Source organism: Coturnix japonica, chromosome 2 (assembly GCF_054131305.1).
Source record: "Coturnix japonica strain WE chromosome 2, WE-NBRP24, whole genome shotgun sequence".
In the NCBI taxonomy this organism is placed as follows: Eukaryota; Metazoa; Chordata; class Aves; order Galliformes; family Phasianidae; genus Coturnix; species Coturnix japonica.
In genome coordinates, this window is record NC_140664.1 from 17,989,779 (window position 1) to 18,009,507 (window position 19,729).

The window sequence follows — 19,729 nt, forward strand, 5'->3', positions numbered from 1 at the left end:
ATGTGAACTCTATCTAAAGCACTGAATAAACTAATTTCAGAACATAAGTTTTCTGTGAATACCTCACTCCTGCCAAATGTTTCATTTAATGACCAAACTTCTTACAAACTCAGTTTGCTCTTTTACCTGTTCTTACATAATAAACACCTATAATACCAGCTGTTAATCTGTACTGTTAGTGCACTGAGATTTTTGTACAAAGCAATACCTCCTATTTTATTGCGTTTCTCCACAATGTCAGAGGCAGTTGATGGTGTAAGGCAGCAGAGGTTGAACCTTCTTACCAATATCCATTTACATTTCGTTGCCATGCAGCAGAGACACAGTCTGATAATATGGAATCAGACATGAAAGTGTGGATGAAGTAAAAGTGTGGAGTTGAATTGCTTCACATGGAAAAAATGGCACCCACTGACATCCATCAATGCTTGCTGAATGTTTATGGAAAGCAAAGAGCAGATGTGAGCACACTAAGGTGGCGGGTGGTGCATTTCATCAGTGTTGACAGATGTGAAAGACAAGCCAAATTCCAGATGACCATGCAGATATTTACAAGCGTGACATGCATGCTCTTGTTCATTGCTGGTGACAATGCAAAGCTAATAATGGTGACCAAGCTGAAAAATAGCATTCTGTAGCTAAGAATTTACTCTATCAAATTGCATTATTGTACACTTTTATCTGGTGTTGTTGGAAATAAATAGGAGGCATTACTTTCAGAACAAACTACATAGATATCATTTCCTCCTTAAGGGAAATCTGTTTCAGTAGTTAGCATACTTAAGCAAAGAATAAAATACACTGAGTTTGCTGCTTAATTTTCATAACTCCATACCTTATTTGACCGTAAGGATACTCTTCCTCCACAGCGCGCACAGAATTTTGTTTGGCAATATGAACAGTTATGGCCACAGCCATCAGCAAATTTTGTTTTGTGGCATATGCCACAGGTTGGGGCATCACCCTTCTGCTCCTGTTGCTGCTGTGATTCTTCTCCCATCTTCTTCACTTGCTCCTTATACATTTCAAACTGCTGATGTAATTTTCTGCAGAAGAAAAGAAATCATTAACAGTTTAATTGTTGTTTTTAAGCTTACAAATACTTCACAATCACTAAATTGCAATCAACTTCAGAACAGTCTGAGAGAAATGCATTTCACTTACAGCACTTCAGAAGTGTAACCTCTAAGAACTACCATCTCACCAATTGAACTGAACTCAAGTAGTTGGCCCAACACTGATAACACACAACACACATCCTAGCTGTTATAAAAAGTAGTAACATTGCTTTAGAATGTGACCAGCTGTGAGCTGCAAATACAACAGCAGGAAATACAGACTGAATGATTCAAGAGCCCACCGCACTAGATAATAAACTGGTCAGCAGCAGCAAAAATAATAATAATAAAAATAATCTCATTCTTCCAAGTATAGTTTTACATGACTCCAAAAACACTGCACAGACTAGTTACTCTGAAATGTTTTATCAATCATTTTTCAAACACTGGGCACAACCCCAAGCCCATAACAAGTTACAACAGTTAAGTAAATAATTTATTACTCTTCATTTAAGGCATTCACATATTTAAATAAGTACTACCAACTACTGGGACTACTAGCCAAAAGTAGAAAGAAGACTACCTTAGGTGTAAAAACTAGGGACAGCCATTTAAAACACACATACACACACACCACACACATTCTGCTTTCCATTTCCAGAGGACTAGGAGCACATTCATAATCAACAACGATGTGTATACTTCAGGCACTCTACTTTGATTTCCTGATCCCATAATCATCAAATCTCTATATATGATAGTTAATCTGTCTTGCTATGATAAAAGTTATAACTAATTTCATGTTTTCTTATAGCTTTTTTTCTTTCTTTTTTTTTTTTTTTGTTTTTTGTTTTGTTTTGTTTTTTGTTTTTTGTTTTTTTGGGTTTTTTTGAAGCCTCTATTTCTGAAGGCAAAAGAAGTCACAGGAGAGTTAGTTCTCATTGTAAGAAGTTGATTTTTAGTTCCTATGGTTGCTGAAAAAGAGTGGAAAGCATGACATAGTATAAATGATTCAATCTCAAAGAAAAGATGAAAAACCTTTGGCTTTCTCATTATCCCTGTGATTTATAGTGTCTGAATACTGAGTGTTAAACTTTTAGTATGGAGCTCAACCCACTTAATTTTGCTAACTGACACTAACATAGTACAAGCACATTATTTAATTCCCTAGGCAGATGCAAATACAAAAACAAAACAAATTTCCTACAGAACATAAGAAAGGTATAATAAGAAAAAAATGCAGGAGGAATCGCTTTTTCTTTAGGATTATCTTTCCAGAGATTCCTGAGATGAGGTTATCAAAAGATTACCAGTATATGAAACCTAACAAAAATTGCAGCCTCCTGTAGAAAACTAAGGCTGAAAGACCAGCTGTCCTTAAAGAGCTCAGACAGAAATTAGAGACACAAAATGGCTTCATTGGAAGCATCAAAGGCTCTTACCAAGGCAAACATCAGTACACTCAGTCAATGAAAAATTACCTCAAGTAATGTTATTCAAATGGTTTCCCACGTGTGTCAGTAAATGCTGGTATTTCCTTTAGTTTTTTCAAGAAACCTCTCCTAAGACACAATTCACATCACAGCATATTATGAAATCCCTTCACCCCACTAGTCACGGAAGCAGGCTGAACCAGCCCATCAACCATTGACAGGAGCCATAGGACCAATGAGGCAGGCCATCCAGCCACCCATGCAGGAGACTGGAGGCATGCTGCTTCTCCCTTGCACTGACAGGATGCCTCCAGCTCTCTACTGCTGCTGCCCTTCTTCCACAAACAAAAAACTTACAGCTCCTCTTACTAGTCTACCAGCTCATCACTTAAGCTCAATTTTGAGTTCTCACACTCCCCCAGGGCACAGCCCTTCTCCACTTGCATGCTTCTAGAACCTTCTGGCCTGCAGTAGAGGACTCAATAGGAGCAACGTGGAGACACATCAGCCCAGGCAGGGCCAAGAGTTTCCAGCTGGCTGCTCCTTGTGGAATGAGGCAGGACAGCAGTTGCTAGTAAGTAAAGTGCTGAATGAAGTTGAGAACAAAATTCTGGCAATACTTTAGCCTGACAGCAGTATATAATGGGTAGTTGGTAGTCTGGCCCATTTCCATCAACAACACATGCAATTTCCGAAACCTTGCTTGCCTTTTAATTTTGCCAAACACTCTGTTCTTCATTTAAAGCATATTATCTATGCAGAACCTCAAGTTTATTTTAGATCGCATTTAGTTTTGTGGCTTCCTTGTAATCTACAGCCTTTGTTATTATGATTATTTTCTTACCAGTCTCACTGATGCATAAAAAGCACAAGGCTTTTGCCAAATCCTAAGCCTCATGTACTGAAATAATTTCACTTTTGCTTCCTCTTGGGCACAAGCATCTACACAAAGGTTACCACAACTCTTTCCTGAAAGTATAAACTTTTCAAGGTTACACAGGGAAGTTCTCTAAAGCTCACTGTAGTAGCAAACACCTTGTTTTCTGCCGAAATAGTTTGTTATTACATCAACATTTTCTGTTTCAAGAGAAATATTACACATTTTGACAGCTGTCAGAAAAAATTAAACACAGAAGACAAAAATCTAGCAAGTAATCAGTTAAACTACACAAAGCATGCATTCTACTGAGAAGAACCACTTCAAACATGAATAATTGGAAAAAAAAATAACCATCTCAGAAAGTTCATTAAAAAAACCTTCTGATCTATTTTGTAAATCAATAATAATTTCTTAGCATTTCGCATGCACAAGGCTTTAGAAGAGATGTTATGAGATCAGTGAGTCCAACCCCCCCTTCCAAAGCAGGTACCCTATAACAGGTCACACAGATAGGTGTCCTGCCAGATCTTGCATATCTCCATAAAAGAAGACTCCATAACCTCTCTGGACAACCTGTTCCAGTGCTGTGTCACCCTTACTGCAAAGAAGTTCTTCTACATGTGAGCTTCATTTGTTTAAGTTTTAGGTCATTACTCCTTGTCCTATCACTACAAAACACTGAAAAGTGCCTGGCCTCATCCATTTTCCTCCCAACTCTCTTTAGATATAGATATCTCTGCCTATAACATTGCTGCCTCACAGGGCTTAGGAGTTCAGTCATTGAATCATAGAATCACAAGGTTGGAAAGGACCTACAAGATCGATCATCCAGTCCAACCGTCCTCCCATTATCATTGATACCACAAGCCACTAAACCATATCTCGTAGCTCCTCATCCAGACTCCTCTTGAACACTGCCAGGGATGGCAACTCCACCACCTCCCTGGGCAGCCATTCCAGTGCCTGACCACTCTCTGAGAGAAAAAGTTCCTTCTTGTGTCCAGTCTAAACCTCTTCTGGTACAACTTGTGGCCCTTTCCTCAGGTCCTGTTTGTTGCCTGGGAGAAGAGGCCAAGCCCCTCCTCATCCCAGCCTCCCTTCAGGAAACTGTAGAGTGCAATGAGGTCTCCCCTGACTCTCCTCTTCTCCAGGCTGAACAATCCCAGCTCCCTCTGCTACACCTCATAAGACTTGTGCACAGCCATCAGGGAACTGAAAGCAAACAGTATTAAAGTAAACTTCAAAGCCTAGGACTGGACCCAGGAAAACAAAGATTACACCAGTCCCAGCACTGCAATGTGGAACTCCACTAATGTGAATGGCCAAGGTCTGCGCTTTAAGTCTGAAAAAATGTGCTCTGCAGGTAATCTGCGTATTAGTATACAATTCTTCTCTACAACACAGATCTTAAGCATGTTGGTGTTTCTGGTTGTAAACCCAAGTAGCTGTATCAGCATACAAATATAAGGTTTAAATGGAAAACTCCGCAATGGATATCCATAACCCTTACAGATATTTATTTGTACAATGGCCTCAAGAGCACCATTACATGCCATCAGTGCGCCCTGAAGCAAAAGCCTCACTTATTTTCCACAACAAGACTGGAAAACTGATGTTTAATTTGGATCATTTTCAACTCCTCTAGGAATGAGCTCGCTGAATAGCACTCATATATCTGCTGGAAGTTACACTGGTGCAGTTCATGAGACTGACATGACTAGCTAACCTCTATATAGTAAAACCTTGTGTCTGAGAATGCTGCTTACAGGGCTTTCAGATGTCAAAAGCAAGCACTTTTAAGGACTGTCATGATCAAGAAATAGTTTCTATAGGGATACTTAATGATTAAATGCTTTTCTACTGGAAAAATCTCCCTCAATTCTGCTTCTTGGTTCCCCACACCTTTCTGAGAATAAGAAATTCTGTATTAGTCAAGGAGCGAGAATCCATGGGCCTCTCACAAACCATGAGCTACTGCCAAAGGCAAGCTGGAAAAGCAAGTCACCCCTGTCTGTTGTCATTTTACAGAAGTTATTTCCTCTTGTCCTCCAGAAATGGCTCTGGGCAGCCTTGTCTAGTGATTGGCAGCCTTGCCCACAGCAGGGGGGCTGGAACTAGATGAGTAGGTCCTTTTCATAGAATCACAGAATGGCCTGGATTGAAATGTCCTCAGAGCATGCAGCATTTTCCACTCAAAAAAAAAATCCCAATAGAGACAACTGGTTCCAATGCCACTGCTGCCTTACTGAAGTTCACATAAATGTTTCACATAAATATCCAAAACTAACTATCCAGGGTTTTGAAGCCAGATGCAAGTGTGGCAGCTGCTTCTCATTTCCTGTTCTCTCAAAGATTTTTTTTCCCCCTCCACTGATTGTAACCTGTGCCTCATTTCCTGTTCCCAGGCATGGAGCGTAGATATGGCTGGAATCCAGGCTTCACTGTCAGCTCTGCCTAAAACTAGCTAAACAACCTAATAATTACCTGAAACAAGGGGATAAAGTCCCAATAACGGTGAACCCAAGATGGGACAAGAACCACTGATAGCACATTGGGAGTTACAGGTTGGATGTTAAGAGGTTTTTCAATAGAGTAGCAGTGCAGTACTACAACAGCTGTCTCTCTACACTTTCTAAAGACTGCTGTTAATTAAATTAACTCTTCCAAAGTTTGATCTTCAATATAATTTTAGCTCCGCATGAGGAAAAGGGCAGCTAAACCTCCCATTTATGCCTTCATACTGATATGTGGAGGTCATAAAGAAGCCACTTCTAAAAAACTATCTTCAGAAATGCAAAAGATAACATTTCTTAAACTCTTTAACTTTCAGACAGAATTAACTCTCCACTGTCTCATTAGAACTGATCTACAATGTTAACTGACTGGTTTCCTTAAACGAATAATAATCAACTGTTTTCCACTGTCAATAGGTTTAACTTCAGAGCCATCCATCTAAATTACATGCCCAGGTTTAAGCTTTACCCGAAAAAAAAAATCCTACTGAAAAGTATTAAGTGGATCCAAATAGAAAAATATAAAAAAAAAAATGCACAGTGAAATGCTACTGGAAAGGGACCTTGGTGTGCTGATGGACAGTCGGCTGAATACAAGCCAGCAGTGTGCCCAGGTGGCCAAGAGGGCCAATGGCATCCTGGCTTGTATCAGGAATGGTGTGGTGAGCAGGACTAGGGAAGTCATCTTGCCCTGTACTAAGCATTGGTGAAGCCTCACCTCAACTACTGTGCTCAGTTTTGGGCACCTCAGTACAAAAAAGACATGGAGGTACTGGAGCAGGTCCAGAGAAGGGCAATGAGGCTTGCGAAGGGCTTGGAAAATCAACCCTATGAGGAAAGGCTGAGAGAGCTGGGGCTGTTTAGTGTGGGGGAAAAGGAGGCTACAGGGAGACCTTATCGCTGTCTTACAGTATCTGAAGGATGCTTACAGTGAGAGCAGGGCAAGTCTCTTCTCACTGGTGACAAGTGACAGGACGAGGGGAAATGGCCTCAAGTTGCACCAAGGTAAGTTTAGGCTGGATATCAGGAAACACTTCTTTACAGAAAGGGTAGTTAAGGACTGGAATAGGCTCCCCAAGGAGGTGATTGAGTCACTGTCCCTGGATGTGTTTAAGAGCTGTTTGGATGCAGTCCTCAGGGACATTATTTAGCAGAGGGTTGTTAGAGTTAGGGTACTATGGTTAGCATGTGGTTAGACTTTATGATATTTGAGGTCTTTTTCAACCTGACTAATTCTGTGATTCTACTTTACAATCAGTGCTGCTGGGAAGTCTGTACACACAACCCTTAGAAGTAGAAGATAAGGACAAGCTGTTCCAGGTTAATTCTTTCTCATTTCATATTTTCTTAGGGCTTTTTGAAATGGACACCAGTTTAAACTCTATGATCTCAGATTATTTCACCTACGTTACAGCAAACATTTCTCTCACTGCACGCTCTCTGTGTAATAATAAAATGATCTTAGATGACTCTAAATACACTTGCAATTACAGATGAAGATGCATTACTGAATCTAGTTTATTTATTAAGAAGCTAATTAAAAATAACAGCAAATATGAGGAAAAAACAAAAACAAAAGCTCAGTCTTAATACCTGAGTCATATCAATGACTCCAAGAGCAAATCAGCATGCTGGCTGGACAAAAAAAAAAAATCTAACTGGAATTGGAAAGATTACCTTCTTTTCTGTTCATAATGCTCAGTACTGAATAAAAACATTGCCGTTGTTTATTAGATTTGTTCATTAGCAGCAGTTAGGCTGCTCTTTTACTGGCAAGGTAGCAGTGAGTAATAACATTCAACATACAACAGTCTCTCACAAAGCTGCAAGTAAATACGAAGATTAACATATGGCCAATTAGAGGCTCATCCAGTTAATCTTATGATGTTTCTGGGGTTTTAATGATAGCAAGTTAAAGCTAGACAACATGTATGTAATACGAAAAAGGTAGTAACTCCTGGCTCTACTTATCACTTCCAAGTTCCTTTAAAAAACAGACAATCACCTCTGTCTTTTCTGTAGCTTGTACTGCTAATTCTGTCTTCTAACTGTGAGACTAAATAGGGAAGTGATATTTTTGTGATTTTTTTTTTCAGTTTGTTAAAATTAATCTGGAACTGCTTTTATCAATGTTTTTTCACTATCTGGGATATATTAAAAAAGCTACAAGGTCTAATTGAGGTTTAAACAAGCAGGGTGGAATCTCTCTATAAAGGAGCTTATTCACACCTCTGGCAGTCTATAGATCTCTGTAACATTATTTTTCTTTCTAAAACAACTAGCTAAACTTTTCATTCTTTCTCCACTAAAACCCTACATCATTTTTCTAATGATTTTTTGCCACTTAATTCTTTACCTTCTCCACCTATACTACAAATATCACTGAGTGATAGGAGTGATATCACTAGGACCTCCTTTTATAAAGTCTGATCAACAAGCAGATAAATTGATACTGTTATATACAAGAGTGGCAGTTTTTGTCCCACCTTATGACAAAGCTGGCCGTTCCTAGCTAATATTAGGTGTCATTCAAAGTAAGATTAACCATGCCAGCTCTAGTAGGGAAAAAAAAAGGGGAATCTTTCAGCACCTGACTAATAATAGGAAACTCTTCATATTCATTCCACAACTTCATTCCCTCAATTAAAAATACTTTATCTCCGGCTCCATGGGCCTTGTCCCTCTGTTTGCATTCCAACTATCCCAAAGGAGCAGCTTTGGTAAAGTGCTGAAACGGTAAGTACTAATCTTCAGCTAACAATGAAGTTCAGGAGCAAGCAGCTGAACCCGCAGTGAAACTCAGTTGCCAGGAAGGATATGTGACAAAGCATGGGAACATGTGCTTTAAGTTGAAATTTAATTTGGAATTTGTACACTCATTATATTTAAAGAAATCTCAACTACAGAATAGATATATATAGACATCTGTAGTCATTGCTTTTAACAAGTTTGTTACGTGATAAGGCGTAAGCAGTCACTCATATGTACATGCCATACATATTCCAATGCTTTCAACTTCATGTGATCAATTTCAAACAAATCTGATAGGAAAGAAAATCTGCCTGAAAGACAGTTAGGTTACAAGTTTGGACAAACAGCTGTACTGATAGAAGAGAACTTGGAACTGTCTGGTCTAAGGGTAATATCCTGAGAACAAGTTCTACAGAACATTAGAAAGGATAAAGGAATTCTCATTTGAGAAAGCAACCTTATAATAGGTACTAAGTGAATCTTCAGATATGCTGATAGCACAGTATCACCACATACTGCTGTTGATAAACACTCTGGACAAGTGGTAGTTGAGTTCTCAGGAGTACTGCACAGCAGCACTGGGTCTTCCAGCACTCGTCTTCTACTGCTGCTAACCAAAATCTGTCCTCAATGTCTGTAGGAGAATGCACAAAGGACAGGACAACTCTACAGTGTGTTTTGCTGTAGAACACTATCAATCAGAGTTTTGGTGTAATGAAGCTGCATATAAATTTAGAATCACAAGACTGTTCACTTACACTCCAACTAGAAACCAAACATCCCCCAAAACAATCAGCCACTCAATATCCCCTGTGAAAGGCTATACTAGTTCTAGTTCTGTACTACTTGTTCAGAAAGAAGAGTCAGAGCTCCCTATAAGCAGAATGTAGATAATATTTTACGGCTTATTTCATAATAGAAAAGTGCTTTACAAATTAAAATTAGGACCACCTTGCAGTTACTACAATACCCCTTTGATATTAGGGCACTTAGGCAAAGATCAAGAGCTCCATTTGGTCATTTTCCATGCAAAGTTGACACAGACATAAATTTTCATCCACTACACAAAAGTCGCCAAATACATTTTAGATCACTGAAGGAATACACAGGGATCAGAGAAAAAAAGTTTTCCAATCTATTTTTATACAATCACCTACATTTTATTACTACTGTTGGATGTTCCTTTCCAATTCACTTGATTAAAATGTTCCATAACAGAAATGTTGCATTAGCCTAGAATTACTAGAAACAGTGCTTCATTTTGGCTATTTCTGTTTTGTTTTTTAATAGTTTGTGTTAAGTTTCCAAACAAGTAACAGTTGGATCACACCTACATGAAAGTTCAGTTTCCATCATTGAATAAAATTATCAGTAAACCCAAATTCTACTCTAAATAAGTGCTGAATAACAGATAGCATTTTTTCAGAGTGATATTATTAGATCCTCACTCACAGAAGCTACACTTTTATTTACTTTATATTTCCTCTTCAAGTTATCCAATGTTTACCAAACGTTCTTCGATAATGTTAATTCAGTCACTGACTATTAAGCACACCACAATATTATTACATTTATAAAGGGCATCTTCAGCAGAGATAATATTTCTCACAGTCACTCAGGTTACTTTATTTGCATCATCAGTTGACTTACAAAAAGAAGCCACTAACAGCACACTTGTAGTTTCTGAAACACCCAAAAAGCTAACTCACCACACTGGACTTTTTTATTCTTACTGTGACAGGCAGAATTATTTTTTCATTAGACAATTACACATGCAGTCAAAATAAATACATGCTAAATAATAGGTCAGACTGTCTTGGCTCCGAAATGTAACACCTCCTGACATTACAGTATCATGATTAGAACGAGTTCATTCCACATTGTTTACAACATTCATGAGCATTTTCAATTATTAAGTAGCCCCTATCTTTTTACGTCTGTGACAAGATTGTTCCTATCTTGAACAATTTCCTTTTTTTAACAAACAGGAAATAAGTCTGAGCAATGCTGAAAAAGCTAGAATATGCAATTCTGAATTGTATTTCCCATACTGGGCATCATATACCTCAGCTACCCCAACATTAATGATGTGGAATTATCGCCACCAAACTGGTGGCACTCATTAGTTATGGTGGATGTGGGATTCACGTGGTTTATGAATATCAGTATTCTTACTACAGAAGTGCCACTAGTGCAATCATGCTGCAAGCAGCAGTATAGTGTACTGAAACACCTTTTGCGTTCTCAGGTGGCTCATTTTTTCCATGTCCACATTTTACAATGTACCACACCAGAAAGCAGTGCCAGAACACGCTACCTGCATTCGTCATGCTAGTATAACGTTTTCTAGAAACACAGAAATGGATTTTAAAACTGGCATTCAAATATGAAAATTATCATATTTTTTAAGAGTAAGCAGCTCACAAAGGACAGAAGTTATCTTCTCGATGGACAAGGTGTTTTACAGTTTCTTGAATATTAATTATATCTAAAAGCAAGGCTGCTATACCTTCCCTTTAGTCAAGTTAACTGAACTCAAACTTCACTGAATTAAAATGTTGAATATTCATGAATATATATCAAAGTTAATCAGGTTAATGCAGCACTTCTCCATATTAGATAAACATTGTTTGATAATAATTGAAAAGATAGAGATTTGTACCTTGCAGATATACACAGTATCCAAAATACTATACCTAAAGAAGTTTGACTTTTCCAAACAATCAAATTTGTGCAAAACAACAACAAAAAAAATTAGTGGCAGTGAAAATATCAAATTCCAATTCTATAAACATTTTATCCTACTAATTAAAGCTAATTAATTAATTAATCATATAGCCCTCAATCCTACTAGGTGTAAATGAGGGCTGTAAGACAACAATATTGGGCCACCAGTAAGCCTTCCAAACAGCTCTGCTGTTCTCAACTCAGCATAGCAAATGCATGAGCTAACAGCAGGCCCAGTAAAATACTAGGGTAAAAAGACGCTCATAGCCATGAAATAGCTCAGAGGCAGCTCTGTGAAATTCTCTTTTCCTGTAATGCCTGAACACTTTTCTATGCCAAGACTGTGATCTCAGCTCATTTTCCTGTAGTACTTCTGTTTGGAAAAAGCAGTAAGTAGAAGTAGATTCTACTCACCTTTGTTTAATCATAATTAAGTAAAACAAGCCTTCATACTGCTCTTCATCAATCAGTTTGCTTCCTGTTTACACGCATTCTACTTCTTGCTATTGCTGAGCAGGGCTCATAGATTACTATATCATACATGTGACCCTGTAAGTTGCTAAGCAGTATTTTTGTTTGAGTAATAAGATCTACAGACCTGAACTGATCAATTCAATCAGCTCAGATCCTCACTGCAAATCAAACTTGGCAGATTCTGGCAGAAGGAACTCCTTACTTAATATTGTTGCCCTCCATTTGCCCCTTCTCACTGAGGCATCTACAACGGTTAAAGCATTGCAAAAACCTACAACTATAACTTTAAGATAGTGTTGAATTCACTTCAGAGAAAAATTATCTACAATCTCTCCTTCCACAGGACACTGTCAGTTATATCTTAAGAGACCAAGACTAGATGTTCAAAATAAATCGCCATTCTTATTTTAGATGAGTCTTGTGCATCTAAGATTGGTCAGATCCTACTACTATTCCAAGAAATCCCAGTATCAATACTGGAGAATGTCCATTTCCTCCTTGAGCTAAAATAACTGAACTGAATATTTGCAACAATGTTTCCAGAATCAGAACCTTCCTTTACAGTCACTCAAAGACATGGTTACGTACACACAGCTTTCATTTTACATGGCAGAGAGGCAAAAGAGTTGGCTATGATGTAACAGCCAATGCTTGACCAAATCACCATCTAAAAAGAACAGTAGAGCAGATAAATGTTTTGATCCTGGCACATTTAATCAAAGAAAGAATCTTTATTTACTGTAAATGGGTAATTAATATTGTCACAGTTGATTATGAAGCCATAAATTCAACAGCAAACCTTATACAGAATAGTTTCTGAGCATACAGATAGTATTACATTTCCCTAGAAGATTCAGTAAGAACGCAGTGTCATCACAATGTATGATAAAACATGGCTGGAAATAATTCGTTACCTCAAATACACATATAACGCTGAAACAGATGACATTGTGTAATTTCAGAGGTCACACACTATTCAGATTTTTGTCATACAAATGTTCAGGTTTTTCAGCCTTGTGGTGACCTCTGTAGTAGAAAGAAAATGTCTTTTTCTCTTAGGCATGTAACTAGGAGATCATGGGTCCCCCCCACCCCCCTGTGACAATCTTCACCGTCTGTTAATGTTATTCATAGATGAGACTTTGTACCCAGTAGTACTCATCCTCACCCCAGGCTTCTGATCAGCTCACCCTGGCACCATCTGTCTATGTTTGTTCTCTGTCCAAGATACTCCAGGAGCCACATCACTATGAATTTACTTCAGTTTTCTCCCTGTCCAGATCATAATCAGAAAGAACATCTCTAAGAGGAGATAAGTGAATTTCCTCCTTCTGTAAAATCATTACTGTAACAATGATCAGAGAAGACCAGCTAAGAGTGTATGCACAAAAGCAAATGTGAATGGAGATACTGAGAAAATAGATTCACTCATTCAAAAAGCAGAAGAGCTGCTCAATGGTCTTATGATATAAAGAGCCATGTTCTTTTAGGAACATACTCTAGCATTCTGGATATCTGGTCAGTCATCATAATAAATGCTAAAACCAGAACTACAGCAAGAACTACGCATATCACAACAGACTGTGCTTGGTGATGAAGGCCAACTGCCTCACCTAGAACATCTTCCTGGGCAAATATGGCCAAGGTCCTTATCTTACAGGCAGCCTTTTTAAATCAGTCTGCTTTCCTGCCTTAAATAAGGAAGAACAAATTGACACTTTTTCTAGCCACACTACCCTTCTGCACCTCTTCAATTAAGGCATTATTTATATCTAATAAACTGGCCAAACACTCTCAACTATTCCTTACTGAAAGAATATGACAAGACAATTATTGACAAAACACTTTACTCGACCTCACTGATTTTGAAACATCCAATACAATCAACAACAGCTGACTGCATCAAAATAGAAGCATATACAAGAGAATAAACTCTTCCAAAGACAAACAAAATACTGATTCATAGCTATCAATTACATTGAAATGGTACTGAATGGAGATATTAGTTTAAAAGCACGTAACCAACATTTGAACTTTCTTCAGAAAAGCTCTGCAGCTGGGAAGCCTAATTGTATTTCCAGCAAGCCTAATTGTGTTTCCTGACTCTAGGGGACAGGAATTCCCCTGACACTGATGACTGACAGCACTGGTTCTGCTTTCAATCTGCAAGTAAGCAAAAATACCCAGTTCCGTGAAACTTAGCATGAAAAACATCCACTGCTTCCACTGGTATCAGCAGCAGCTGGAAGTGCTCGATACCTCATTGAGGCACTCAGCACTACCTTCACTGGGGTCATTTGTAGAAGTCATTCACATGGGTACAAAGTATTCACAGTATTTGCATTCAGCAGCAAACATTCGGATGCAGAGCTTACACCACACAGCTAGCCTTTGCGAAGTACCAAATATCTTTCAGTACCACAGAAGTCAGGTAGAGTTGGAAGGCCCCCAACATTTCTAGTGCTTCTGATGCTAACTTAGAGTATTTTAAAACCTACTTCCTGGTTCTGAAATTGTTTATCAGTTCAGGACCGATTTTTAGGATTTTTATTCAACTTTTTTGTGGGTAGTTTCATCATTACAATGTTATAACTGATTCAGTCAAGAACACTAAATCTCTCCTCCCTCCTAAATACATATTCAACATCATTCCTTGCTTTTCAGATCATAAAATCAACCACGCCTACTATGAAGACCTACTAGAGATTATTTGCTTTAAAAACAAGATGGCAAAAGAAATACTTATAATTTTTAACATCTCAAATAAGCATTCATTATAACTTTCTTTTTGAGAGCCTTTGCAATATCACCAATCAACAGTGATTTAAGAAGTCTGATATAATTGATAGTTTTAAAACTTCAATAAGGACAGATCATAAAACTTAGTCCTGCAACTTTCCAAACTAGTAGTCATCTTCCCACTAGTGTTATTAATTTATGACACACTGATTGTTTCAGAAAATGTTACTTCAAATTCTTAAGAACCTTTTATACAATTCTGAGCTCAAGTTCTTGGTCAGTCTTTTTCCTAATTCACTGTAGAGTTTAAAATGCCTTCTAGTTATTTCCAGAAACTTTTCAATCCTCATTCACATGTGCAACAAAAGAAATGAAATTAGCTTTTGTTCATGCTTCCCTACTGTTGGTTTATGCAGAAAGAAACAGTTGCTGCTCTGGGAGAAAGCTATTGCTCTGTGAAACACAGGAGTTTCCACATCTGTGTTAGTCCAGTACTTACTATTTGTGACATTCAATCTTTGGAGGTTTTATTCCACTTTGGTAAAAGCCACTTTGATCTTTTCCAGGTGAAATGAAAAAGGATCAAAGAGGGTCAGGTGGGAGAATATACTGAGGAGAGGTACTGAAGTGCTGTTTCAATTTACTACCTGAATGCAAAGGTGTAGAAAGCTACCCCAGTACAAAGTAGCACTGTATTACCAGGTGAGACTATTTACATAATGCACAGCCAATAGAGTGCAGCAGCTGTCCTACAATCCTGTCTAGAAGTTTTGTCCTTCATAAGACAATCATATAAATCATATAAACTGAACAGGCTGTATGACCTTTCCTATTAGCTTTTCACACACACACACACAAAAAAAAACACAACTGTTCTTAAAAAAAGAAAATATCCGTTATAGCTACACTTTATGCCAAAGTAAGTGTCTAGCCTCTATATCCTGCAAGAATCCCTTTTGCTACTGTCATGAAGGCAGGTGCCACTGGATTCTGAGGTCAGTGATCCAGCTGCATGCTTAACGTGCTTTCCTCTCATTACAGCAAGAGTATCACTTCTGTCTTGTTTAAGTTAAGCTTAAGCCAGCATTTTCTAAATCTATTTGCTTATCTCATTCAGACAACCTGTCATCCCTCCAGGGGTACTGTCATTTCTTTTGGAAAGCAGCTCAAAGCAGGATGTTGTCAGCATATTAGTGGCACCACAGCCTGTGGCATCCAAGAACACTCAAAATTCTCAAAAAATACAACAGAGAGAAAATCCTCTCACACAAAGCTATGAGGAGCTGCTCTACTAACGTTAAAAAACACTGTGAAACACTGCAATCCACACTGTCTAGGTAGCAATGGGTTTGTTTATATTATTTTGGTGTATACATAAGGAAACATGCTGGTCTTATTCAGTCATACTAGCTTTTAGAATACAAAATACAGAGAGATTTTAGTGTACTAAATCATTCAAATAAGCTTTATTTCAAGGCTACATTATTTGCATTTCCTTCCTCACTATCCATTTTTTTAAATTTGATTTAAACATGCACACTGGGAATACTGAATGCTTCAAGGATTTGTTTGTTTGTTTTCCTCACTTTTTCCCTTGCCCACAATGCTAACTGTTGGCCAGCTAAGTACTTTTGTTTGCATTCATCTCTATGTGCAAGACTTTTATGAACTGAAGGAATTCCACACAATACCATACTACCTGACTTTTCCTTAAAATAACTTTTTTCTTTCATTTATTTCAGAAATAGATATTTTCTTAGCCAATAGGTTCCTCACATCATCCGTGGCTATTGGGAAGTTTTCTTAATTTATCAAAAAATATGAGATCTAGTATTTTTCAACTATTGCATTCTTTAGGTTTATCTGCAGAATTACATTCTGTGTATACGTTAAGACTAAAATTGATCCACCAGATCCAAAGTTAAATATAGAAATATATTTCTTATAATTACTGCATCTATTTGTCTCTGGTGTCTTCCTTCTAATACAGCACTATTACTGTTGTAAAGATCAGTGCAACGGAAAGGTGGTACAAGAGCAGAAAGTCAAAGGGAACAAACATGGAAAGAATGCTTACCTGTCCCCAGGATAAATGTTCACAAGCAAAGGCTCCATAAGGAGGGGGATCTCCAACCAGAGATCCTTCCCTAGTGGCAGTCAGCCCTTAAATGTAGGGGCCTAAGAGAGGCACAGACAGACTCCACTCCCTTCTGATCACACAGATGAATTGCTTTCACCTGTGCCCAGGGCTGACCAGGTCCTTTCCCCAGGTGATCAATCAGTGGTTCAGACCATGACTCAACTGTTAGCATACAACCATATTTATGACTATTATCACTACCAGTGTGAACAACCAGGACAAATAAGCCTTTTTTTAATTTATATTATGAGGAGGAAAAAAACCTAAAACGTAGTCCTAAGCATCTTTACAAGTCAGTCAAATATAATTCTATGCTATGAGTGGTAAGCATTAACATTCTCTTAACAGTGGTGGTCATAATCAATGGTAAGAATCACATAAGTTTTTGGGATATCTCATATTGAATTTGATTAGAGATATAAACAGGTTAATAGTTAAGGAGATATTTTGAGGATTTATAGTATTTAACTTTGAGATAGCTATAATCTCCATTTCATTTTTAAATACCACAAAGTATACTTTTATTTTCAGCTCATTTGTTCTCAGTTTTCTTTCTATCTTCCTGTCTGAGAAAATAAACACAGTGGAGTGGTAGACTTCTCTTGACTCTGATTTCACAGAGATATATTTTTCTCTTTAAGAAAAATATTCTTCCAAGTGAAGTGTGCTATTTTCAGCAGGTCCTATTAAGAAACATATTGAGCAGAACTACACAGACTGCAAATAAACCCACTGACTATACACAGTGCAACTTCTATTAAACCATTATTTACGTGGGCTTGCTATTACACTTGGGTAGATAATCTGATGAGATTCAAAGCTACCAAGTGGTTGACAGTCATACTGTTTACACAGTAAATTTAGAATGCAAAAAGAATGATCCATTGATGTATGTTAAGTATTTGAGAGATGTCAGTTTGTTTTAACTAGAATTCATTAGAGTTTCTTATAAATGGAGCGGTCTTTCCAGAGACTGTTTTAACTCAGACACTGACTAAAATATCCACTGGTATTTACAGCATCAAGTACAAAGAAGAGTAACTGTCTTCTTATGAAAGGCATTATGTTCTTCAGATCATCCTTGTTATCTCATCTGCTTTTTAAAATTCTATTACGTATTTTTGAGAGAGCCACTCACACCATTTGAGATACAAGACCTCCAAATGTCACTCCCGTCTACAAGAAGGGCACAAAGCAGGTCACAGAGAAACAACAGTCTGGTCAATATCACCTCAGACATGGGAAAGGTAAGGTAACAAAACCACTTCTGGACAAATGAAAGACAAAATGGTGAGGCTCCTACTGGACAGCAAGTTGAACATGAACCAGGAAAAAGTTACCTTGTGGCCAAAAAGGCCAATGATACACTGGGCTGCATAAAGCAAAGTGTCACAAGCAATTTGAGGGAGATGATCTTTTCCCATCACTCAACCCTAATGAAGCGATACCTGCAGTGCTGGGTCCAGTTCTTGTCTCTTCAGAACAAGAGAGATGTGGACATACTGGACAGAGTCCAGTATAAGACCACGAGTTGATCATCTCTCTTTAAGTAGATGCTGAAAGATCTGGGACTGGAGAATAGAAGGTTCAGAGGAGATCTTATCAAACTGTGAAAGTACTGGAGGTGAAGGTATAATGAGGATGAAGCCCAGCGGTGCCAGAACAGGAAGCAACGGGCAGCACAGAGGCTCCCCCTGAGCACCAGGCAGCACTGCTGTGTCCTGCGGTGCCAGAGCACTGGCACAGGTTGCCCAGAAGCTATGGGGTCTCCTCCTTGGGGATGTTCAGAAGCTGTCCGGCCATGGGCCTGGGCCCCCTGCTCTGGGTGTCCCTGCTGGAGCAGAGGGGGTTGAACAAGATGACTGCTAGAGGAACTTTTCAATCTTGACCATTCTATGACACAACTCCATGACACTATGATATAGATTTCTTGTCCAAAGGATCTCCAACTATTCCTACCTCTGAAATATTTTGAGAACAAACACAAAAATTTTAACAGGTTACCTTGTATTCTTAACCAATAGTGTGATTCCTTCTTTACCTTCTCACATATCTTGTATATCCCAGATCAACTTTACGTAAGTTTTTCATCAATGGAATTGGACAGCCAGACATAGCTTAAAATCTGTTACAGACTCAGATAGTGGCAGTGATTTCAAGTGGAAAATGCCCAGACACTTATGGACAGTGGTAAAAGGTCTTCAAGCATATACCTCCATGCTGCTCAGTTCTATGTCAACTGCACAAACTATCCATACCTAAACTGCTTTTTAAATATTATGTTTGAATGGCATCACACCCAACTGAATGTCACCATAACACTGTTACTACTGCTTCCTTTTGGGGATAATTTTGGAATACAACCTTGCTATTAAATTGCACACTTCTTACAGCCTTGAGGTATCTGTAAAATCAATGAGTATACAACAAAGTTTGTTCCCTAGTTATTAAATAAAAACACTAAAGAAAGTTGGTTGCCAAGGAATGAGCATTCAAAAATACTTCCATTATAACAGCAACTCTAGTAGAAACAGCATTCATAACTACTTTTTGGCAACTACAACTCAACAGTTTACAATGAATATAGTCTTTTCAGTTTCTTCAAAGCCATACGCTTCATATGCACAACAGTGGTAACCAGAACAAACTTTGGCTGTATTGAGGAATCTGAGAATACAAAGAAGGTATTACGGCACTGTGAATAAAATAATATTATGAGTACCTAACCAGAATCAGGAGGAAAAAAACTACCCTAAGTAATATATACAATTTAATACTAACTTCAGCACACAAAAAAAATTGAAACCAGAGTTCAAAAAATACGTTGCCTAACAGAACATCAATATTAAGGCCTATTTCTCTGCTTAATTTTGTCAAAATTTCTGTAAATTTTCAAAATGTAATTAACAGATTTGGTGGTCTGTAAGTATGAAACTCCATTTAAGCAACATATTTAAAAATGAACAAAAATTGATTCTGAATGAAATTGAAGTAATAACAACAAATACGCATTT

The 19,729-nt window shown here is 38.0% G+C and overlaps 1 protein-coding gene across 45 annotated transcripts in view; it reads right to left on the reverse strand.

Moving 5' to 3' along the window:
* RIMS2 (regulating synaptic membrane exocytosis 2) overlaps window positions 1–19,729 on the reverse strand; it is a 402,507-nt gene that overhangs the window by 326,571 nt on the left and 56,207 nt on the right. For all 45 annotated transcript variants that reach the window (XM_085537158.1, XM_085537160.1, XM_085537163.1 and 42 more), the window contains one exon: window positions 836–1,046. In XM_085537158.1, coding sequence (XP_085393284.1) covers window positions 836–1,046 — 211 coding nt within the window. The remainder of the gene's footprint in view (window positions 1–835; window positions 1,047–19,729) is intronic.